The sequence below is a fragment of the Protopterus annectens genome, chromosome 6.part0 (assembly GCF_019279795.1).
Source record: "Protopterus annectens isolate FY-2018-M chromosome 6.part0, PAN1.0, whole genome shotgun sequence".
NCBI lineage: Eukaryota > Metazoa > Chordata > Ceratodontiformes > Protopteridae > Protopterus > Protopterus annectens.
In genome coordinates, this window is record NC_056737.1 from 1,412,322,691 (window position 1) to 1,412,349,105 (window position 26,415).

Consider the following 26,415-nt stretch of genomic DNA (forward strand, 5'->3'; position numbering starts at 1 on the left):
ACACGATACTGACAGTATTTTCTTTTTTTTGAAAGCTGCTGTTCATGGGGGATGAGACAGTCGGATAACTGGTTTCTTCAAAAAAAAAAAAAAAAAAAAATCAGCATAGTTTTATGCTTTTAACTTTCATTCAAAACTTGTTGACAGCAGTATAAAATGCCCAGAATGTTCACATCTTCACACTAAAATTATGAAAGGAGACCAGACTTGATGTTGGCCATGAGGGGTTATCAAAGACTCTGTTGAATGAAAAGGGTAATAAATGAAATGGTAAACCATGTAGCAAAGTGGAAGTTAATAATGTCAACGTGAACTTGCAGAGGTTAATTGGACACTTACAGAAGTGTTCGGAAACATCAAAATATTCTTATTGGTGGTCATCATCAAAACATGTAGGTTTTGTAAAACCAAACTGGAAACAGTCGCACACCTTGTTGCTGGTTGTGACATACTGATGGCATAAGGACTGTATACTGAAAGGCATAATAATGTGGCAAGACTGTTGCACTGGGGATTGTGCAAACATTATGGTATTGAAGTGGCTGAAAAACACTGGAAACAGCAGCCACAAAGCATCACAGAAAATGATGAAGTTTATACCACATGAGATCAACCATTACCAACAGTTCAAAAGATAGATGCTAGAAAACCAGACACAGTAGTCCAGGAAAATAAGACAAAAGTAGCATTGATCACTGAAATTGCTACACCCAGTGACTACAGTGTTTTGCGTACAGAGAGACACAAAGTCATAAAATATCAGGATCTGCAGGCAGAAACGAGAGCAATGCGGAAGAAAGTTCAGACAGTAGCAGGAGCAACAGGTCTTATAAAAAAGAATTTACAATTGTACTTAGGTATGTTACCAATCCATGTAACCCCTTATGAATTACAGAAGGACTGGGCACATTGTGGGTGCTGTAAACGGCACTTTTGGCTGACATCAAAGATTGAAACAATACTAATTTCATGAACATTAATCGTACTTTGACTTAGGAATGGGGTCCATTCCCGTCGCAGTATTAGAAACCCAAAAGATTTGGAGAAATAAAAAAAGGAGTGATCACTGAAATCACTACGCCCAGTGACTACAGTGTCTTGTGTAAAGAGAGACACAAAGTCATAAAATATCAAGATTTGCAGGCAGACAAAAGAGCAATGTGGAAGAAAGATACCCAGATTGTTCCAATAGTAGTAGGAGCAATGGGTCTTATAAAACAGAATCTATAATCGTATTTAGATATGCTACCAATCCATGTAACCCCTTATGAATTACAGAAGGACTGGGCACATTGTGGGTGCTGCAAAGGGCACTTTTGACTGACATCAAAGATTGAAACAATACTAATTTCATGAACATTAATTGTACTTTGACTTAGGAATGGGGTCCATTCCCGTCACAGTATTAGAAACCCAAACAATTTGGAGAAATAAAAAAAGGAGTGATCACTGAAATCACTACGCCCATTGACTACAGTGTCTTGCGTAAAGAGAGACACAAAGTCATAAAATATCAAGATTTGCAGGCAGACAAAAGAGCAATGTGGAAGAAAGATACCCAGAGTGTTCCAATAGTAGTAGGAGCAACGGGTCTTATAAAACAGAATCCATAATCGTATTTAGATATGCCACCAATACATGCAACTCCGTACGAATTGCAGGAGGAGTCATTACTGGGCACATTGTGGGTGCTGCGAAGAGCACTTCTGGCTGACATCAAATATTGAAACAATGCTAATTTCATGAACTTTAATCATACTTTGACTTAGGAATGGGGTCCATATTCCTGTCATGGTATTAGAAACCCAAAAGATTTGGAGAAATTAAAAAAAGTGACAATACTCCTACTTAAAAGTAAAACTAAAAACATGCTAAGAGTTATCAGCCAATAACTTGTCTTCAAACATAAAAGTTGTATACAAGAACTGATGCAGATGCTCCATAGTCATTCAGATAAAAATTCAATCAAGGCAACAGAACAAAGATAATAAGAGATAATCGCAAAGAACCAAGGCTCATCTTCTACTAAACAAAGTCATAACAGAGAGTTGTAAAAAGGGACAGAACCTTAGTATGCCACAGTGAGATTATAAAAAAAAAGACAAAATTTCACATGTCTGCATAACAGAATGACTACAGATGTACAAGACTGACAATCTGTTAAAATTACATTGTAGCTACTATGAAAAAGTGGCATCCCATTGTACAACTGAGACGTGAAAAAAGAGCAAATTACTATCCTAAGAATCCAGTGCCGGATACTGCATGGTGATTTTTTGCCACTACCAGTTCTTTGTCTTGCCGTCAATCCATTAAATTGTTTACTTAACAGATTAAGCTATGGATATGTCAAATAACATATCACTTCCTTCTGTGGATGGTTTTCAGAGTATAAGTCCTTGGACAAACAAATTAAAACACAACTACAAAAGGTTCAGATCTTTGCAGATGACAGGAAAATAACATTTGGCCTTAAATATACAAAAGCACCATTTGCAGCAAGAAAACTGAAGCATCAAGAAAATATAGAATTGGAAAAGGAATGTGATATAAAATAAACAAAAGCAGTGTACAAATAGTCGGAGAAAGCTAACGGATCAAGTAAGTGATACAGCATGAACAAATAAGAACGTTTAGACAGGAATGTTTTACAACACTGAAAACTGCCTTGACATCTAGGAATAAAATACAAGCTATAAAACAACTTGTTCACCTCCTGCCTATTCTAACAGCAAGTGACTATCTCCAGTGTTTTATCAGCTAGAAAGTAAAACAAGAAAACCATTTCATTCCAACTGATACAAAAAAACAGCATATGTGAAAACTTATACACTCCTCAACCCTCCAAGTGCTTCTTACAGCGATGACTTGATGAATTTCCAGGACTACAAAAAGAACCCTTCCACTGATGTTCTCAAAATTCTACTAACTGCCATCTTGGCAAAGTGAGACAACCCAACTCTTGTTGAAAGGATGGGTTGAACTTCCGGCATCAGCAGCAACTAGTACATTAGCACTGTGCTGAGACAGTACAGACAATACTGGTGCAGGTTTTGTCTGGTGATTTGAAAGACACATTTAATATGATGAGATTTAGGGATGTCAGTGCAAGACTTTACTAATAACAACAAAGATCTTGTCCTGACCTGTATCAACACCCCCCCCCCCAAAAAAAAATAAAGGTATGCTTTGGGGATGTGTATGCTGATGAAGCTGCTGAGTTACTTCATGATGTGCATCTGGCAGGTATAGAGACATCTCCAAGCATGAAATTCTGCTGAAAGAAATGCTGCATTCTGACTTTTGGAGAAGCATTACCCATTCTAGGAAAGTCCTCCCAGTAAGATCCGTAATTTTTTCTTTTCCCCTTTTCCTTTGCTAATTAGCTTCAGGCAATGATGTGCCAATGATTCTTGCTGCTTCTGTGCAAAATATTCAAAGAAAACAAAATACAATTTAGTAACCTGAAGGATTAAATTTATTGCAAGCTGTCCTCCATCTCCCGAATTCACGCTAGATGCCTTTACTGTGCAAGTTCCATTATAGTTTTATGTTATCTGGCTGTTTTGTTGCTCATCTTAAAAGTGTGCAAACATTCCAATAAGTTAAAAATCAAACTATCATACGTTCAGTGTCAAACCTTACTAAAACAGTGCATTTGTAGCATGCAAAATGTCCTTTTAATTTCAAGTTTTATTGAATTAGTGCCTCAGTATGTATTGTTTGTACAAAAGTTTTAGGTCCTAGCGTACCCAATTATTAGAAAAATCTTGCAACTTTTTATTATAAACCACTGATTACTTTGCTGCATAATACAGTACAGAATATGTGAAAATGATGGCAGTAAGTACGAAGCATAAGACATGAGGGAGCTTCTCATGAGGTCTTTGTTAAGGTGTAAGCCTCTTGGGGTCACGAGGGAACATGGAGGTCTGGCGAACATTATGCAATCCCAAGAAAAGCATAGTAACGCGTTCCAGACCTAAATAAGAAAAATAAAACATATTACACAAAGATTTTCAATGTTTGTCATCTTAAAAAACAGTATGCTTTATTAATGAAACAGCTTAATATAAAGACAGATTACTCAACATAATGTTTAGTCCACTATAGCTGCAGTTAGCCCCTACTAATGGTACTTGAGCCATCAAGACCGACTTGACCATTTTTAAGAGACTAGCACTAAGGTAGAACCCAGTCATGTATGCCTGGCATATTTAAATGCAGATCCTTGCATGGTAAGCTGTCTCAGCAGTGATTCTGAATTATCACATCAGCTTTCAGGTCAAGGTAGACAACATAATGTAAATTGTAAAACTGAATAAAAATGACAGAAGACAATCTTTCCTGAGTCATGTTGTAAGTGAGAAAGGGCAAAATAATAGTTGTGTACAATATTACCATAACCACAGATGTCCTTCTCTTCCATGTTGCAGTATTCTTAGTGTGGGATTCTCCACCTCAGGTGACCCAAACATCAGCTCCTATACAAAAGCTTAAGCCTGGGTTGCTGCAGGTGCATGGGACGTCACACGTAGGACCATAAATGAGGTACCTTAAATGTGACGCCTGCAAGCACAGAACTCAGAATTTAATTGCCCAATCGGACAGTTGAATAGAAAGAGCAAAATAATGTCCACAAGAAGTGCGAAGTGCCACTTGCTGGATAGTCTGACCTTAGTCTAGGTGGTGCTCCACACCACCCTTTAGGCAGGTCAACAGCAATGAAGGGGGACAGGTGGGAGGGAAGGAATACTGCAACATGGAAGAGAAGGACATCTATGGTTATGGTAAGATTGTACACAACTATTCTATGTCCTTCTATTCCTATGTTGCAGTACTCTTAGTGTGTGAGAGTGCCACAACTTAGGAAGGAGGAAGGGAGGAGGTAGAGGTAGCTGATTCCAGAAAGCCCCGCAGGATTGCCCTAGCAAACCCTGCCCTGGCTCTGGAGACCTGGTCCAATTTGTAGTGTCTGGTAAAGGTATACATAGTGGACCAGGTGGCTGCCTCCAGAATGCAGGCTGTGTCCAGGCCTTTGAAGAAGGCTTTGGAGGATGCCATGGCCCTGGTAGAGTGAGCTCTTACCCCCTGAAGTAGATCCTTGCCATGGTGGCAGTAGCAGAAGTAGATAGTCTTTCTGATCCAGCAGGAGATGGTTTGTTTGGAGACTGCCTTGCCCATGGCCCTGGGGTTGAAAGATACAAATAGTTGATTGGATTTTCTGATTGATTTAGTTTTGTCTAAATAAAACCTTAGTTTACCTGTCAATGTCCAGGGAATGGAGTATCCTCTCACTGTCATTGGTGGGAGAGAGAGGAAGAAGGTGGGCAGGTGAATGGAGTGGTTTAAGGACAGTTCATTGACCACCTTTGGCATGAAAGAAAGGTTGGTGCGCAGGGTCACCCTGTCCTTATGGAAGATAAGTGTACGGTGGGGAGCCCATGAGAGCTTGTAACTCTGACACCTTTCTAGCAGAGGTAAGGGCCACCAGCAGAACAGTCTTCTATGTGCATATTTGGAGTGTTGCAGAACTGGCTGACTCGAAAGGGGGTGGGACAGGCTTTCGTGGTGGTTCGATGTGCAAGACACCTTTCCTGGTTAGCAGAGGGGGATTCTAGGGGTAGGCAGGCAGAAATTGCAGCTAGGTGGAGTTTCACTGAGTATGAAAGGCCAGCCTTGAGAAGCTCTCACACACAGGCAAGGGCTAGAGGGGTATTCTGCTTGAAAAGGATCCCTGTGCCTCCGGAGACACCACTTGGAGAATCTTTCCCATTTTGACATGTAGGATCTCCTTGTAGTAGGTTTCCTGGCCTCCCTCAGGACTGAAAGCAAGTCCTCAGAATAGTGGTGTCTGAAGGGAATTAAAAGTTTATCACCCAGAGTGTTAGACATAATGTCTGTAGGTGAGGATGAAGGAGTGTTCCCTTCTGTTGTGTGAGTAGGTCCACCATGTGGGATAACTTGTGGTGATTGAAAGTAGTAGGGGGAACCAGTGCTGCCTTGGCCAATAGGAGGTCACCAGCAAGATTTTTGGTTTGTCCTTCTTGATCTTCAGGAGGACCTTTTGAATGAGAGGAAAGGGTGGAAAGGCATACAGAAACCACCCCTTCCATGAAATGCTGAAGGCATCCACCCTCCAGGCAAATGGAGAGTGGTCCTTGCTGCAGAATTTCTTCAAATGTCTGTTCTGGGGGGAGGCAAACAAATCTACCTGAGGTGGATCCCATAGGTAGACAATGTCTAGAAAAATGTCCCTGTTCAGCATCCACTTGTGTTGTAGAGATGATGATCTGCTGAGAACATCAGCTTGTTGGTTGTCCTGGGAAGGGATGTATGTTGCTAGCAAGGATAAGTTGTTTTGGGTGGTAAGGTCCCAAATTTGGGTTGTTATCCGACAAAGGAGGTAGGACTTGGTCCTTCCTTGTTTGTTAAGGTACCACATGACTATGGTATTGTCTGTGAAGATTTTAAGGGGGCCTGAATGCAGGATTGGAAGAAAAGCTTTCAGGGCCAAAAGGACTGCTGTCATTTTCCTCACACTGATGTGTTTCGTTTGGAGGGTAGGTTGCCAGGACTCCTGTACCATGAAGCCCTTCATGGTAGCTCCCAGCCTAGGTCTGATGCTTCTGTATGCATGAACTGTGTAGGGTGGGGTGGTTGAAGTGGAAAGCCTGGGTTCATCTGGATTTGTTGTATCCACCTCCTTAGTTCTGCTTTGAGGCAGGGCAAGAGTAGAATCTGAAACTCTAGAGGGTGTACGTGTTGGGACCACACATTCTTCAAGTACCACTGCAGTTTCGCATATGCATCCTGGTCAAAGCTAGCATAGGGATGGTAGCCGCCGTCAGACCCAGAAGTTGTAGGAATTGTCTTGCAGATATCTGTTGGACATGCATCAGGTCTTGGAAGTGGGTAGAGAGGGAGAGAACTTTGTCCTGAGGGAGGAATGCCCACATCAGGTCTGTTCTGATTCTGCAACCCAGAAAGATTTTGTCTTGCTGAGGGGTTAGGGATGATTTTGGGATGTTGAGGGTGAAACCCAAGCCTTGTAGCCGGGAAACGGTGAACTGTAGGTGTTTTTGTAGTGTGTCCTCTCTTTCTGCCAGAATTAGGATGTCGTCTAGGTAGGGGTAAATTTGAATACTTTTGGTTCTGCAAAAGGCTATTGTTGGGGCCAGGCATTTTGTGAATACCCTGGGTGCAGTAGATAAACCAAAGGGCAAGGCTTTAAATTGAAAGTGAGAACAGGGACCAGCAAAACACAAACATTTTCTGTGAGAGGGTTTTATGGGGATATGGAGGTAGGCCTCCTTTAGATAGAGTGAGGACATAAAGGCCTGGGTTGGCAATAGTGGAATAAGGGTTTTGTAGGGATAACATTCTGAATGATGGAACTTTTAGAAAGGAGAGATTCAGAATTGGCCTCCAAGGGCCATCTTTTTTGGGGACAAGAAATAACCTTGAGTAAAAGCCTTTTCCTTCTTGTCCTGAAGGGGCAGGTTCTATAGTTCCATGACTCAGAATATCCTGTAGGATCTGAGTAATAAGGTTTAGTTGTGTTGTGCCCCTTGTAAGGGGCTTTTCTTTCCAAGACAGGAAATATCCTTCTTGTACTAGTGCCAGCACCCAGCGGTCTGTAGTGATGGTTGTCCAAAGGGGAAGGCAGTGGGAGAGGCGGGCTGACAAGGGGAGTTGGGCAAGGCAGTCATGCATTGTTGGAGCCATTTCTGTCATGAAAAGGCTGTCTGAGCAGATTGAGAGGTGGCTGGTCTGGAAGTGGTCCGTCTCCTGGCCCCTTTTCTATGCCTGGAAGAGGATAGAGGAGCAGAGGAACGGGTCCTCCTGACAAAGGTAGTCTTAGCAGGGTAATTTCTATAATATTTGGGAATGGGAGACACTAGCAGGTGCTTAATGTCTTGAAGCTCTCTACATTTCTACTGCAGGTTTTTAAAGAGGTCTGCAGACTGCTTACCAAACAGGACATTGTGGTCTAGAGGGGCATCAAGGATTTTAGACTTGAAGTCCTCTGGTAGGGGGTGAAGACATAGCCATGAGTATTGGCGTAGGACTGAAGCAGAAGCAGCAGACCTTGCACAGGTCCCTGCTGCATCATAACTGCATCTAATAGAATGTCTGGCCACTTGAAAAGCCAGGGACAGTTTTGATGCTACCTCTGTTTTGCTGGGGCAGTCAGGCATGGATGACAGGAGGGTAGAAGCTTGGAAAACTAGGTCCAAAGCATATTTTATCATATGGGTTTGATAACGGATAGCTCTGAAGGCTAGGGTGGAGGAGGTAAAAACCTTCTTTCCCATCCTGTCCATGTTCTTACTGTCTTTGTCAGTAAGAGATGAGGAGGGAATCAGTCTTGACTGCTTGCTAGGGGATACAGCAATCACTGCTGGGTCTGACAGGGATGGTTTTACCAGGAATTTCTGGTCATCTTATACTTTATAGAAACGGTCAGGCCTCTTAGAAGCCGATGATTGTGAGTCTGGGTTTATTGATGCTGAAGAGAATACATAAAGATAGGCAGGAATAACTGGTGGAATAGCTGAAGGGGAGGGAGATTCCACATGAAGTAACTCAAAGTATCTCTTTTGAGTTTCAAACATTTGGGAAGTGTCCCATTTAAAGTATTCTTTCACCTTTGTGATGGTCTCCCCAAAGGTGATATCCTCTGGTGGAGAGTCACCTTCTATGGATTCTTCATCAGGGGAATAGAATTCTAGAAGAGAGGCAATTTGAGATGAATAAGTAATGGACTCGTCAGAAGATAAGCAGTAAACCTCCTGTTCTTCTCCTTCATGGGAGGTGGGAAGGTGGATAGAAAAAGCTGAGGCAGACCTAGGGCTGAGAACAGGAATGGTGGAGGGAGAAGAGGCCATGGGCCTAAGGGGCATGAAGGCCTGCATCAAGGAGTTGGCGAAAGACTGCCAGTCAGGAACTCCTTTCCATGGAGTATTTATTATGGTATTTAGTTTTCTGCTTCCTTTTTAAAGGAGTAGTCCTAGGAGGGACTATATTAGAACATCGAAGTTTCAAAACTTCGAATGTTCTATCATCGACACCCTATTCAGCGAAAGCTGAAAACATCAAACATACAGAACAGCAAATTTTTTCCTAGGGAAAAAGTTTGCTGTTCCAAAACACATACACACAACACAAGCACACCAAACAAACAGCAATCCACACACATGCATCTAAAATCTTACACCTAACCCTACATTAAACTATACACACACCACTAACTATCCACTTACCTTAACCCAAACCCTGACCCTAACGTCCATCACTATTGCACACTCACCTCGCCCACACCCTAACCCTCACGTCCACACAATCGCACACATACCTAGCCTGTGCCCTAACCCTAACTCACCTAACCCGCCCTAACCCTCACGTCCACACAATCGCACACATACCTAACCCGCACCCTAATTAACCTAACACGCACACTTACCTGAACCTGACCTGTAACTTTCCACCGCAGCCGAAGCAACAGAAACGGACAACCAAATTCTTTCCCTAGGAAAACATTCGGTTTTCTGTTGCTTCGATATTTTCAGCTTTCGCTGAATAGGGGTCGATATTAGAACATTCGAAGTTTTGAAACTTCGATGTTCTAATATAGACCCGTCCTAGGATGTGGCCTAGTTTCACGGGCTTGGATGGGAGCTGGGGGTTCAGGTAGTGGCATCCCTGCAGTCATCTGGCAGTGGCTGGTTCCCCCTTGACGTTGGTAGGGACCGATGTCTGAGCTGCCTCTGTGGATGTGCCGGCCGTTACTTCTGAAGCTGCTTCCTCGAGGAGAGTCAACTAAGTAGACAGCTCTAATGGATGTCCTTCAACCTCTAAATAGGAAGTTGGCGGGACGTCCGAAGGTGGAGTGGCAGAAGTACTAGGCCTTGGCAACTTGGCCTTTTTTCATGGTGGTTCCGCTGGGGCGGCAAACTCGGGATCCATCCTGAGCACTAATTTTGTAAGCTTCTGGTTTTCTAGGTAAAAATTAAGGGCGGCCAGAAAGCTTTTGAAAGTCTTTGGCACAAAGGATTGACAAACCGAGCAAGAGGTATGGTCGTGTTCTCAGCCTAGGCAAAATACATAACGGTCGTGCATGCCCTTATGTGGAATCTGATGCCCGCATCAGCATTTACTCTTCTTAGCGGACAGTGGCTAACAGGGGTGAACAGCAAACCAAGCTCAAGGAAGCAAAATAAAACAAAATCCCCAACGGGGTACTTTGCTTTAGATGTCTTGAAAGTAGAGGAGCGGGGTGATTGATGTGACGGCTGACTGCGGCTGAAAAGTTCTGAGGTCTGTGCATGCAGACGTCACATTTAACATCCCTGGTTTATGGTCTTACGTGTGACATCCCACGCACCTGCATCAACCAGACTTAAGTTTATGTATAGGAACTGACATCTGGGTCACCTGAGGTGGAGAATCCCACACTAAGAATACTGGAACATAGGAATAGAAGGATAAACAGTTCCACAACCTGAAAACAAAATGATGAAGACAGAACAATGAAAGAAAGCATATGGAATGGTAGGAAACACAAAACTAATAAAGCAATGTTATAATTTAATATACAAATATGTAAAGCCATGGAAAGAATTATGGAAATTATCAACAAGGGCATGGGGGACCTCCAGACACTGGATCCAACCCAGTCTGGCTTTGTCAAAGGAAGGTCCTACTTACTAAATATGGTGGACTTCAAAAAAATCACTGAGGCAATAGATGAGGTGAATAAGTACAGTTGTGTGCAATCTTACCATAACAGTAGATGTCATACTTTTCACTGTTGCAGTATTCCTAACTGAAGGGATCTCCTGCCAAGGACAGCCCAACATCCAACCAGTATACCAAAGTATTTAGTACTTATATGCACCGTACGTCATGCATATGCTCCCCGTGCAAGGTGTAGGGCATAAAGGTGATGTATGAACACACACATTCAGAACTGAAAAAAACCCAGAAGGAATGGAAAAATATGTACATACAATTAGGAGAAAACTGAGAAGAGTCCCCTCAGCCTGGAGGGCAAGAAATAACATGTTAGAGCAGAGGGGTCAGAAGGGAGAGGATGCACAGATAGGGAATCCTAGTTCTGAGAGAAGCACCAGATAGAAAATCTTTTCCATTTGGACAAATATGATTTCCTGGTAGTGGGTTTTCTGGCTTCCTGCAGAACACAAAGCACATCCTCAAATAAGAGGTTTTTAAAAGGGATCAAAGCTCTATCGCCCACGCATCATTTGAATAGTGGACAAGTGAAGATGGATAAGATACCCCTTTGTCTTGTGTGAGAAGTTCCACCTGGTGAGGTAACAAATGGTGACTGACCCTGGCCAAGTGAGGAGGAAGGTGGGACCAATGCTGTCTGGGCCAAAAGGGAGTCACTAGCAAGATTTTTTTTTGGGGAGGGGGGGGCCTTGCCTGATCTTGTGCAAGACCCTCGGAAGCAGTGAAAAGTGAGGAAGGCGTACAGAAACATCCCCTTCCAAGGAAAATTAAGCGTCTGCTTAACAAGCCAGAAGACTCTAGAACAGAATAGAGGAACTTGTCCATTAATAGAATGGTGGGCAACTTGAGAGGTGGAACCCAACAACAAAAGGGCAGAAGTCTTCCCCTCAATCAGAAATATCAGAGATTACCTGAAAAATCTGAGAAAGGAGGGCCAAAACATACCTACTCATATGAGTTTGGTAGTTAAAGGCCCTAAAAGATAAGGTGGCAGCAGTATAAACCTTCATGCCTAGACTTTCTGTGGTCCCACTATCCTTATAGGACAAAAGTTTAAGGGCTTGTCCGAAGAGACAGACACTACAGAAGGATAAACAAAAGGGCATTTACACAAAAATGTATGCTCATCAGACACCTTGTAAAATCTATTAGATTTCTTGGAAGCTGGAGGCTGAGATTCGGGGGCCATAGAAGCTGCTGAAAAGGTATTTAGGAAGGCAGCCAGAACAGGGAGAACAGCAGAAGGTTTGGCAGAGTCCATCTGAAGGCGCTCATAATACCTTTCCTGGATATCAGAAACACTAGAGCAATCCTACTTAAAGAATTCCATCATTTGGGTAACATTGTCCCCAAAACAGAGTTCCCCCAAAGGAGAATCTGGACTAACAGAATCCTCTTCCTCTGAACCATAATCCAAGGCGAAGAGATTTGGGAAGAGTAGGCTAAGGACTCTTCTCCAGACTCCTGATCCTCATCAGAGGAATCCTGCTCCCTAGCTCTTTTAAGAGGATTGGAAGACCAGGGAGGGACAGGCACAGACTCCCCTTGAAAAGGCTTCATAGCCATTAAAGCATTCAGCAACCCCTGAGCAAGATCCTGACATTCACACTGGGGATCCTTAAACTGCAGGAAAAAGATGCTTCTTTTTCTGTGGGATGTCTGCACAAACACACTAGGAGGGTCATACCTTTGGTGACACTCAATAAGCACAGTAGGGATCTCCTCCCTCACAAAAATCTGTGGCATACTCCTCAGTCCCTCGCATATAATTAGCAGAGATTCCCATCAACATCTGGACAGACAGTTGTAAAGCTTCCAAAGATGTGTGAGAAGTGGGATCCATGACAGCATCCGATGGGGTTGTGGCAGAGGAATCCAAAGCAACCCCCAGATGATCCTCTGGGTATTCATTAGCCTTGACAGAAATGTTCGGGGGAGGCTGGACAGCAGTCATATCTGGCCTAAGTTTTCTGGCATTTTTTTTGGCAGATGGCTGACTCTCAGGATGGGAAGAGACTGCCATAGCACCCTGAGCCAACAACTTACGATGTTGATTTTCATGGTAAACAGAAAAGGAAGAGAGATGTTAAAGGCCCTATCCAAGGCAAAGAACACAGCTTCCATGGGACCTGATAGTATCCCAGGCTGTATTCTGCAAGAACTAGCCTTGCCAATGAGCACCCTATTCAATCATAGCCTAAGTACAGGCTTCATTCCAGCAGAGTGGAGAGCTGCCACTGCCATCCCTTTGCACAAAGGTGGTGCCACTACTGACCCTGGTAACTATCGCCCCATTAGCTTGACAAGTCTGACCTGTAAGGCCATGGAGTGTATTATGGACCTCACAAACAAGGACATAGGCAATCTCTAAGCACTTGAACCCGCCCAGTTCGGATTAGTCAAGGGCCGATCTTGCCTGTTGAACCTGGTTGACATTTTTGAGATGGTCACCAAGGCACTGGATGAGGGAAAGTCTGTATACACAGCTTACCTTGACTTGGCCAAAGTCTTTGACACAATCCCCCTCTTGGGCATCATCGAAAAGCTAATAGAACTTGGTGTAAATTCCTATCTCATCAGGTGGGTGGCCATCTGGCTCACCGACAGGACCCACAAGGTCAAAATAGGTGCCACTACCTCTGATAGCACACCTTTCACTAGTGGTGTCCCCCAGTGATCTGTCCTGAGACCTCCACTGTTTGGGATCTACTTCTCAGAGGTCCTGGGAAAGACAAAAGGTCTGTGGCTGACCAAGTTTGCGGATGACTGTAAGGTGGGTGCTGTCATTCACTCCCAAAATGAAACACACTTCAGGAGAGTCTCACAGCAACAAGTGACTGGTGCCAAAGTCATGGCCTTAAGTTAAATGCAAAAAAATGTATTATCATACCATTCATCAAAAACACGGCCCTGGGGAATCTGCCTCCCACACTGACATTTTCCTTTTTGGATAACATGAAACCAATACTACAGAAAGGAAGACAAGGAAAAACCCCAACAGGGCACTTATCAGAAAAAACAGCCTGGTAACTAGCACATATGAAAGGCATTCAGATCAATGTTCAATGATGGCGTTCAGACTGGCAGCAAAGGTAGGTGTGTGTGTATGCATGTCATCTTTTATGCCCTATGCCCTGTGCGGGGAGTGTACATGTGATGTACAGCGCCTATAAGTACTGAAGTCTTTGGTATACTGGCCGGACATTAGGCTGTCCTTGACAAAATTTCCCTTCAGTTAGGAATACTGCAACAGTGATATGGAAGGACATCTGTGCATACTGCCTATCAAGGTTGGGCAAAAGCATTTGATACAATACTTCACACGGGCACTGTCAACAAATTTATGGAACTAGGTATAAACCCCTTTATAACACACTGGATAGCTAGCTGTCTCACTGACAGGACCAGGAGATTAGAATTAGTGACGCCATTCCCACAAAGAAGATGGACACCAGTGGAGTTCCCTAGGGTTCTCTGCTACGTCTACTTCTCTTTGATATCTATTTCTCGGATATCAAAGCCAAAGGCCTCTGGCTAGCCATGTTCACAGATTACTGCAAACTGGGAGCAGTCATTGAATCTCTCCAAGATAAGAACACCCTTAAGGAAGGTCTAACACAAACAACTGCTTGGTATCAAAGCCATGGCTTAAAACTCAATACCAAGAAATGCGTTATTACATCTTTTAGGAAGTCAGCTAACCTGGGTAACTACATCAATGAAACGCCCCCAAAAGTAGACTCATTAGTCAGGGATCTGGGAACTCATACAGACAGTAACCTATCCTTTAACCAGCATATGTCCAAAGTAGTAAGAAAGTCCTTCTATGTTGCTCAATTTATAAGCAAGGGCATGGCATCTAGGTCCAGAGAGGTCACCAAACAACTGTACTCAGTCCTCATCAGACCCATCGTAGAGTATAAAGTCCCCTTTGGTATGTACCTAACCAGACACATGGAGCAACTGAATGCCCACAGAGGTTCCTTACAAAAAGAATACAGGAAGTAAACACAATGTCCTAAACTGATTGTCCCTCAAAGCCCTGTCTCTTTACTCAGTATCATACAGACTTCTAAGAGGTGATCTTTACCTAACATACAAAGCATTCCTGGACCCTGTTTTGATTAACCTTTTGTACATACGTAAAACACACAGGATCATAACTACTAGAGTAAAAGACCTAACTTTTGCTGGTCAGAAACGGGACATGCTGGCGAGACAGATATGTTTCTCAAATAATTCCCAATCTCTGGAACAGACTTCCCATCTGTTTGGGGCACAGTTCCTCCCTATCCCTATTTAAGTACAACTTGGACCAACAGATAGGTAAGCAAAAAGTCACCCCTGGTCTAGCACATATGTTAGTGATGGACAGAGGCAGTCAGTAAATCACCCCTATATAAATCAAATTTGTGGGTCACATTTTAGTTGCACGGTTAGGCTTGTAAGGGCCATAGTAGTAGTTAGCCTAGTATACACCCTGGGGCCTTTACAAGCCTTGCCCATAGAAGTGGCCTGGCATTTTGCTGCCTATTGTTAGTTCCCAGAGCCACTGGAGTGATCCCCGGGGTGAACTTTCTATTTCCCATCCACTCATCAAGATTTCTATTGAAGAGGGCTAGTGAGGTGCTCTGCTTGAATGGGAAGTCTATTCCAGAGCATGGGCAGTCTCTGGGTTATGAACCTGTCCCTCCAGCATGTTCTGTTGATTGTGGTAATGAGGTTGAGGTCTCTGGAGCAAGTGGTGCGGAGGGATTGGGATTTCTTTAGATGTAGCATTTATAACAGAGCCAGGTCAGAGCTGGCTTTGTAAGTCAAGCAGAGATCGCCTCTTAGTAGATGATATGAGACAGAGAATAGCTGGAGTTTTTTAAGTCTGTCCATGTAGGACATGTGTTTAAGGCCTAGGATCCTCTTTGTGAGGTACTTTTGTGGCCTCTCCAGCTGTTGCAGGTGTCTAGTGAGGTACATGCCAAATGGGGCATTATACTCTATGATTGGTGTAATGAGGGAAGAGTAGAAAGAAATTATGACCTTTTTCTTCCTGGATGCAAAACCCTTGGTAATGAGATGTGCCACATAGAAGGACTTTTTGACCACAGTGGCAATGTGATGGTCAAAGGAGAGGTTGCTGTCAGCTTGTGTCCCCAGATCTCTTATAAGTAAGTGCACTTCAAAATTTCAATGGACCAAAACACTGAACATCAAAACATCAATTCAAAAGAAGTGAAACTCAATATATTGAACTTTTTTTTTTTGTGGGGGACGGCAAGCCCACACTCCTAATTATATATATATATATATATCAATATTTCCCACTTCCCACTATACCACTACATCCAAAAAAGTAATATCAGCATTCTGCGACCATATAATTATTCGATCAGTTTTGTCAAACATTAGAGATTATGAGTGTTTGCCTATATGGAGTGTTCCCATATAAATAAGCATATAAGTATAGTTCATGTACGTAATTTATTTTATTTTTTTTTATTTTACATTTGTTGACCGGGCTAGTCTAGCTGGATACATGTCCATTTTCAGTAGAGGCCAGGGGAAAAAAGCTCCACAAACGGAATAGTAAAATTTGTAAAAAAAAAAAAAATAGTAAAAAACAATGCTAGTAGAACAGCCAACAAAAATACATCAGGGGAAAATTTGCTAAACAAAGGTATTGCTAAAATGAGAGAGAAACATATGTAGCGTTGATATACACAAGACAGAATTTAAGTCAATTATATAAGGGGGACTAACATTATTTTAGAATTATTTATTTTTTTTGTGCCACTGTAGAACAGAAGAGATAATAGGAGTTACAGTCAAAAGAACAGGTGTGAGACAGGAGGCAATAAATGTGCCAGTCAGGGTTAGTACAAGGGGAGAGCCATTGGGAATTAAGGAAGGTTTTTAGATGCTTCTTGAAAATGGGTGTGGAGGCAAGTGCTGTAAGTTCGCTTGGAAGCTTGTTCCAAATAATACCAATAGAGTTGGAGAACAAAAAGTCCCCAGCTTTGTTGTGGGATTTATAGGAGGCCGCTAGGAGCTTGGTGGCTGAGCGCAAGAAAGAGAGGTTTTTATAAGGGCTAATATATGGTAGTATTCATGGGGTGATAAAAGATTTTGTGGGTGATGCTAAGTTGCTGTAGCAACAGTTGATTTTGTAATTCCAGCCAACCAAGTTGTTTAAGATTTATGAAATTGTGGGTGCGAAAAGGACCTCCTGTGGCAAATCTGGCAATGTTGTTGTATGAAGTTGCCAGTTTATTGATATTAGATTTAGATAAGTTGGTAAAAACTGGTGAGAGAGAAGAGTAGAGAGCAGGTGCATTTGTACGATGGTAGTTCTACCTGAAGCAGTGAGGAAGGGTTTAAGCCTATACAGAGATCCAAGTTTTCTATTGACTGACTTGATGGATAAGTTAATATGAGAATCAAAGTTAATATTATGATCTATTGTGACACCTAAAAGTTTGGTGGTAGAGTCAGGGGATATTATTGTGCCATTGTTAGATGTTATATTGAAGTCAAAAGTAGACGATTTCGGTGTAGGTGTGAATAGTAATAATTTACTTTTTTGGGGTTAAGGAGGAGACAGTATTGATAGAACCAGTTTTCAGCTGCTGTAAATACTTTTGGGTATTAGTCTGAAGCTCAGCTGGGGATGGTGCTGAACATATCAGTGTTGAGTCATCTGCAGGAGGGAGGGTACAGACCTGATGGACAAAGGTTAGGAAAGTTTCAGGCCTTAGCAACATTGTACAAGTACAGACAATGCTAGCAAATCTGCTAGTTTTGTAGCCAGGCAGGAGTTTTTGGTCACTGGATCTCAACAACAGACTGGGAACATAACTGTGTTGAATGTTTTTTAGTGCTGGAGAGGCAGATGGATGCTGGATAATTTTACAGGTGGTAAGAAGTTGTATATAAGTTAGATGACAGGAAGAAACAGGTGGGTTGGTTTTAAGGATGTAGCAGAATTCCTAGGAATGGAAGGAATCTCACTGTCATCTGTACACATTTTGAAGGATTCATCATGCTCAATAATCTGCTGTAACCTGATGCTACAGAGAAAGATAAAGATTCTTTGAAAGGTTTGGAGAACTGACAAGGTGAGAAAGAAGGGGGCATAGTTAGTCATTTTTCATTTTTCTTTGAGCATGGGCCTGAGAAGTCCTCCCCTTTTTTTTCTTGGAACTGCCTGCCACTGTTTCTTGAAATGTTGCTTGCCTGACTTTTGTTGTGTCTGAACAGTTTTCTATAAAGGGTCCTGGAATTGAGAGAAAATTCCTGCTATATTTTTGTACAGGGGACTAAACATTTTTTATGCATTGAATCAGTTTCCCCCTTTCATCAAACATCCTTAGAACATCTGCAGATAAAGAGCCAAACAAAACCTCTTTATCCAGAGGGACATGAAGAATTTCAGATTTGTCATCTTCAGGTAAATTTTGGGTGCACAATCATGTAAACCATGCATGACTGGTACAGTTGCTGCTGCACCCTAGACAGTGCAGCAGCATCGCATATGCATCTCAAGGAGTGTTTGGTAACTTGAGTGACCGATGAAAGCAAAGACAGCAAAGAGGATTTTGATTCAAGAAGGTTAATCACCAATGACCATTTTCATGTCAGCAAAAGATGCCAAAAGAAGTCTGGATGTATGAACTTGATAGTTGACAGTTCTAAAAGCTAAGGTTGAAGAGGTATAAACCTTTTTCCCAAATCTGTGAAATGGTCTGCCATCTTTGTCGGAGAGAACCAAATTAAAAGCAGTCAAGGTGTTTTTAGGCGTAGTACGTTTAGATAAAGTAGTGACTGGAGGTTCAGCTCGGGGGTTGTGGAAAAAGTACTTGTGAGACTGAGGTACCTTATTCAGTTTATCTATTTTTCTAGGAGCAGAAGAATGGTTATCCAGAGAAGTATTCCCTGCATTGAATGCATCCTCAAGTGCTAAAATAACTTGCAGTATAGACAATGATTTGGGGGTTTCAACCTGCAACAGGTACAAGTACTTCTGTTGAGTTTCAGAGATCTCCTAATAATCCCATTTAAAGAAGTCCTTTATCCTTCCAATAGTATCAGAGAAGGATAGTTCCTCTACAAAATTATCTGAAGAAATATTTTCTTCAGATGCTGAGTCCTAGTTTTCAGGAGAAGAGACGTGGGAAGCATTTGACTGAATCTGGTGGAGTAGTTCTCTCTCTTTTTGAATGTCGAGAGCTGAAGAAATAGACTGGAGGGACTAAAATGCTTTGAATAACCCTTTTGCAAAACAGAGACATGCCTCTTTTGACTTTTTAGAAGCCAGGGTAAAGGAAGTGGGGAGGTCTTTCAAGTTCTGAGATTTTTCATAACAGTCTCAGAAGAAAATGTCCATTCAGATGTTTGGTCCTCTACCCAGATGCTAGGGTCTGCATCCATAACAATTGTCTGTGGGATGCTTGCCTCCCCTTCCAAATCCATAAAACACTGTTATTTCTTGTATGCTTTGGATGCATGTCCGGCCTTACAGGACATGTTAGACTCAATGGCTTCCCAAGTGCTCGGAAGTAGCTGACAAATGATCCATGAGCTTCGACATGGCAACAGTGGAGTCATCCATCAAAGACTGGGTAAGCAAGGATGTCAGATGAAGATCCCTCTCCAACTATTTTCCTTTTATTGATGAGTGGAGGGGAGATGTCACAGGTACTGGCATTGGATACCACAGCAGCAAACAATGTAAGGGAACCAAGCTGGCTCTCCTAAAGATCTTGGGTTTGAAAGACAAACAAATGGGTCATGACTAGATGTCATGTTCCTCACCTAAACAGAAAAGTTTGGCTTGTGTGGAAGACTCTCTAAGGTATTTGATGTCCACACAAGCACTTCCCCTTTCTCATAGACATAAGCCAAAACTTTTCATGGAAAAAAGGAAAGTACCACCCAATGCAGTAGTTATCTGCTCAAGTTCTCAGTACTTAGCCAACCACACTAAACTACTGGAGACACAGTGGACAGAGAGTCTTACTAGAAGCTTCAATGGCAAGCCAGTTCTGAATTTTGGTGCCTGTATATCTACTTTTATACCGGCATACTCTCATGCCTCCTTGGATGTACGGACAAGTGGAAGGTGCCCTAAAGCTTTAGAAATTGGCCAGATGTCTGGTCCTTAACAGGTTAAATCCTATATAACAGGCAACTGCAACAGTAATCTGATGATGAACATCTTGCAAAACAAAGTCTGCTGCTCTGCATGTAATGTCCTTAAAAAACTGCAGTACCTCCTATAACTGACAGCCCCATCTTCTGACAAATTTCTGTATAAACAGATGATGCCCTACCATAGTCAGCTGACTCACTAGAAGACTAAACTGCTCATGCAAAACAAAGTCTGCTGCTCTGCATTGAATGCAACAATGTAATGTCCTTAAAAAAACTGCAGTAGCCTCCTATAATTGACAGCCCCATCTTCTGCCAAATTTCACTTGCAAGTTTCTGCATAAACAGGTGATGCCCTACCATAGTCAGCTGACTCACTAGAAGACTTAACTGCTCATTCAGATCTTCACCTTAATTGTCCTTAACAACTCACTACAAAAACTTCTCTTCCAGTAGAGCTTTTACCGAAGATGGCACCAAGACATGGAATGTTGAATTAAATTTGCTCACTGAAAAATCATTTTCTCCCATACTAAAATCCTGTCTGGTCTCAAACCATTCCACAAAATGATCACGTTTGACAGCTCTGTGTCACTCACTCTCACTTTCTTCTATTAGTTTATTATATATATGTGTGTATATATAGATATATATATATATATATATATATATATATATATATATATATATATCTTGATTATGCCAACTAACAGCAAATCTGAATGATGATAAACACATTCTGACCCAGAAGTGTTAACTAACAGCACAAAAATAAAGGGCCTTACTTCAGCATTCAGTTAGTAAAGCTCTTCCACATGTGACTGTACTAACAGGTGATTACATACGAGTGAAGACAGGCACACATCAGCAATGCAATTATGTACAATAAAACTGTGAATAATTTAATGAAGCAAACAGAAGAGCGTCACAGAGGCCATTTTAATTTTTTGGCTGTCAGGTGGTTTATTGGTGGCCAACACATGGTTTGCCAAGACAGTCACAAAACTACAAACAAGAGTGGACAACATGCAACTCAGGTAAACTTCCTTCTAGTACGAAAAGGAAAGTGAAACAGTTGGCCCACAGCAAAAACAACTGGTAGGCACAATCAGCTGTAAGCAGTGGAGAGACAAGACTCTAAGATCAACAGAAACTAGGCTGACAACACTGAAGTTGAATGGGGGGGGGGGGGTTGGTGATTAAGGTTTTTACTTCACAGGTACAAGGTACATGGTTTAATTCTGACCTCTGATTATTGGCTAGGCTTGTAATAGCCTGCAATCTAATACCTAGTATTTATGAACCTATGAAAGCACAGGAATTCAAGGAAATACTAAGGGTCACAGCTTATTGGGAAGATGAGGAACTAAGTGTACCTGAAAAGAATGGCAGCACCTCAAAATAGTGCATGTCAAGAAGACAGAACAAACAGGTGGCCAAGACATCCATGGTAATAAGGTACATAAGGAAAGCTGGTGATGAAGTGTACAAGTCCAGCAGGTTATCTAAAGAAAGGAATGCAAGAAGAAAGGGGAGATAGGAAAGATGGATCAGCGAAGAAGAAATACTGGTTTGCCAAAAAAAGGCTAAGAGAGCAGCTGCTACCAGTTTCTGGAAAGTGACTCATCAGATGGCATAAAGAAGCACTATCAAGTTGTAAGGCAATGAAAGAAACAGTCATCCAATGCCATTCATAATGGATGCCAGACAATCTATTCACCAGTCCAAAGGACATACAGGGCAGATGGAAAGAGTACTTCAAGAAGCTTCTGAATAAAGAAAACCCCACAGATGTTTTATTCTCCCATGCATAGCTCAAGCATATGGAGGAAGAGCCCACCCATAGAAGAAGTATGAACTGCACTAAGGAAAGTGAAGCCAGGCAAAACGCAGTTTCAGACAGCATTATGGCAGAAATTATCAAGATGTTGGTTGCCTCAGGGCAGAAATGGCTCCTGAGGGTATTTATTCACTATGGTACAGTGAAAGGTGTACACCAGATAACTACAGAAAAAGCATTCTATTTCTTCCTCCTCCAATATTATTACAATAGCTTGCACATGGTACTGGATTACAGTTCTTCCTCTAGCCCCTACAGTAATTTGGTCACCAAATGTCTTTTGAATTTTATATCTTCCCTATAGACTCAACTCCCAACTTAAATATATTTTATTGAGTAAAAGAAAACAACTTGAGGGTGGGCTTGGGTGCAGAAACAACATAATAGTAAAAAAGAAAAACAAATGCACCCAACTTACACAGACACTGACTTTAATCAAATAAAACAACAGAGTAAGCGCTTTCACGACTAAAAACTGTCGCTTCATCAGGCAAACTTTAAAAAAACACAACATCCACATATAGTGTTAGTTAAGTCAGTTAAGTCATTAATTAATCAGCTGATATAATCAAATAAGACATAAACATCTTAAAAAGACAAGTAAAAGCATCTTTAAAAAGTACATATAGTGCAACATAGAAACATATATATCAAGAAATGTATATATGCATGCATTTACTACACATAAAATGTATAAATATAAATATAAAAATCAATGTTTAAGCCTCCTTAGTTTTAGAAAAGGCTTAACAGAAAAAAATGCCATTCAGGCCTGGAGGTCTCTCTGCATCTAATAAAAATATCCAGATTTGTTCAGCTGCTTCTACTGTAGTTTCAATGTCTCCCCCTAGGGGACTAGCATCAATTACCTGAATAAGAGAAAACTAAATGTATGTGAGGGATCAGTTGCCATGACATGATTTGCTAAAGCATTATTCTTTTTTGATTTTGAATATCCCTATTATGTTCTAATATTCTGCCCTTCAAAAGCCTATTGGTTTTCCCTACATAAAAGACATGACACTGCTAGCAGTAAGCAAAATATACTACATTAGAAGTACGACACTCAGCATAATAATTAATATGTATAGTGAAATTCTTAGTAGGGTGTGTATATGAGACATTAGAAAAAATATAAGGACAGGCAGAACATCTTCTGCAAGGAAAGGTGCCTAACCTCATAGACTCATATGATCTCCTTACAATATTTTTATTGCATAGATGCTGTTTAAGTGACTTATTATTCCTAAAGGAAAAAAGCAGGAACAGTGCTAATCTTATTCTTTAGCTCAGGAATTACTTGTAAAATATGCCAATTTCTTTTTATAATATCACAATACTCATTGATGTCACTCGAAAACTGAAAAATAATTCTGAAATCATTAGAACTGGCATTACTACCTTGACAATTCTGTACATTATTCACTACATCCCTGAAGTAGGGCTTACATCTATCACTTCTATGAGTCCAAGCTTAATCTATTACAGTATCTATCTCTTTCACAGAATACCCTTTTTGCAAAAACTCCTGTTTAAGTACCCATAAGGCATTTTGCACATTACTGATGTTTGTGAATCTCAATTCAGTACATTATTTGAAAATGGCACTAATGCTAGTTTTTGCAACATGTCTGAACAAAACATTAATGTTCTTTGTGAACTAAAAGATATGCAGTCTATTGATATAAAATTAGACAGTATGATGACCCAGAAGGTAAAACAATAAAGCATAGAACTGAAGCTGCCACAGGAAACAGAAGTTTAATACACAAGCCACAAACAGTTCACATAAACACCTCCAAATACACAATACGTTTTCATTTCTCCTACTTCATCAGATGTGGGCTGCTTTCAAAGCTAACAACTTTTATAGAGCACATTATTTCAATTAACAAATCACCTTTGCTAAGCAATCAACTCGTAATTGAGAAAAAGTAAAAAAAAAGTGCTTTTGTGCTTTTAACCTGATGTTAACATTTTATGTTTTACATGATAAAAAATTAAAGATGTGTGCCAATACATTACTAAACCACATAATCTTATTATAAATAACCATTCACTTTTTAAACTGTGTTCAATTTTGGTAAAATGCATGAATGGATTAAAAAATACTATAGTAAAAAATGAAATGAAACTTTCCTTTGATGAAAGAAATACTTCTGCAAAAACTAATCCATTTGGCACCATCTAGTGGCCATACTAAGATTTTGCAAGGAACAACAACATAACAAACCATTCCCTCTTCCTTAAAACATAACTTACTTAGTGTGTGTTCTAAAAATGCCTACTTTAATATATGTTTAGTCTATAAATACATACATATGTTAAAAATGCATTTAACATATTACTGTTTAATTAAAAAAACATTACAAAATGTTATTAAAATTGCATTCAAATGAAAATTGTAATAAAAATTACTTAACAAAAAAAGATGTTTAGTAAAAAGTATGTACAGAGTTTATAAAGCATTTAGGACACTTTATAAGGTTTGAGCAACTTTCTTGAAATTCCTATTTGACACATATTACAATTTGGCTGATCTTATTTTCAAAAGGGGGGCTATGGAAATATTTTCGTTAAGACCAGGGGCTTTGTTTGCCTCTAGTAATAGTTGCCAGTACAGCTCCCTATATTCTATTCTTTCTTCCCACAGCCCTCCCCTTTTATCTATGTCTACTCTCTCAATAACATAAAATGTAAATTGTGCCTCTGGGCATTCCTTAGTATGCTTGTACAGTGCATTTGTTTCCTTTTTTACCTGTATGTCATACATATGTTCGTATATTCTCCTTTTTAGTTTCCTTTCTGTTTTTCCAACATAAAAACCTTGGCATGTCTTACACAATGCCAGGTATACCAAGCCTTTAGAATCACAATTATTAAAGTCCCTACTTTCTAGCTTTATGTTTCTTTCTATAAAATCTTCTTCTTTGTTTATAACATAGGTGCATTGCGAACAATGACCAGATTTAAACGTTCCTTTCTTTATTCTCCTATTAGAATATCGGGTATCTGTATTACCTTCCAATAGTTTTTTAGGATTATTGGAATTTTTATATACTACCTTTAAATTACTTTTCAAGATGTTGTCCAAATCAATGAAAGCTATGAATCTATTCCATTCATTTTCAACTAATTCTCTCACTATCCTTGAACTGGCATTATAGTCTAATACCAATGCATTACTGAAATTCTCATCCACATTTCTTGTATTTACTTCCTTTTCAGTAGCATCTATTCCCAATATAGGTTTAAATTTACTCTTCCTACCCTCCATCACCTCTATCTCCGTCTTTTCTATTAACCAGTCAGGATAACTTCTATTCTTAAATATTTTTCTAAGAACATTCATTTCTTCCATAAAATCATCATCATTTGAAGTCATCCTACATGACCTAATATATTGGCCTTTTACTATATTTCTTTTATAATACATAGGATGAGCACTCATATAATGTAGGTAAGAGTTCAAATAGGTCTTTTTCCTATAAACCTTGGACTGAAATGTATTGTCTTTTTTATATATTTCTATGTCCAAGAATTCTAGGGTATCTTCACTCAAGGAATAAGTGAATTCTAAAAAATCTGTATTTGTATTTAAAAAATCTATAAATACTGGTACCTGTTCACTCGGTGCCACCCAAAGAATACAAATGTCGTCCAAAAATCTCTTATATTGTATCCAACACCTCTTATATTGTGATTGTAAAACAAATTTCTCTTCCCATTTAGCCAGTACCAAATTCGCATATGTAGGGGCACAAGCTGCCCCCATTGCTACTCCCTTTATCTGGTGAAAGTATTCTCCCTTAAATTAAATGAAGTTATACTTTAGAACCAGATCAATCAACTGCATAATTACTCTACATTCATTATGACTTAAAGTGTTGTCTTCAAACACTATTTCTTCCAGTAATTTTAATCCTTGTTCATGGGGTATGCTTGAAAACAAGTCTACTACATCTATAGTCAAAAATCTTAGATGCTCTTTCCATAAATCCTGTTTTAAACCTCTTAAAAATCCCAAGAGTCTTTTAATATATTACACCTTTTTACCCACATTGCCTTCAATTTCCCATCTATAAACTTAGCAAGTGGTAAGGTTTAGATCCTTCAGCCAAAACTATTGGTCGCAAGGGTGGATTCATTTCATCCTTACGTATTTTCGGAATCCTGAACATGGTGGGTATTCTTGGCTTCTCCACTTTTAAGTAACCATATGTCTTACTGTCTATTAAACCATCTACCAATAATTCCTCTAGCATCATATCTATACGTCTGTATGCTATATTGATTTAATTTATAGGACACTGTGGAATATTTGTCAGGATCCCTCAAAATTTAATTAATTTTCCCCTCATAAGTCATATTGTCCATAAGAACCATTCTGCCACCCTTGTCTGGTTTCATAATTCTTAGATTTTTGTCACCCCTAATTTCTTTTAAGGTCTTACTTTCAAGTGGGTTCAGGTTATTTTTGTATTTTACCTTATTAAAACTATCCCTAACCCCTCTTTCTATTATATTTTCCAAGTTTTTTATCTGGGGATGTAGGGGGGATTAAATACACTTCTCCTAGTCTTGTTGGTTCATATTTAATATTCTGGCTAAAAATGGTTTGAAAATTTATTTTTATGGTAAACTCTCTTACATCCATTAATGTTCTAGCAAGATCTCCT

General features: G+C 40.4%; 1 protein-coding gene across 1 annotated transcript in view; it reads right to left on the bottom strand.

Moving 5' to 3' along the window:
- Positions 1 to 3,460: 3,460 nt before the first annotated feature.
- Positions 3,461 to 26,415, bottom strand: part of DARS1 (aspartyl-tRNA synthetase 1) — a gene marked incomplete in the record, with an annotated part of 1,501,614 nt that continues 1,478,659 nt past the window's right edge. The window contains 1 exon segment of the mRNA XM_044074962.1: positions 3,461 to 3,982. Within this exon segment, the coding sequence (XP_043930897.1) occupies positions 3,891 to 3,982 (92 nt within the window).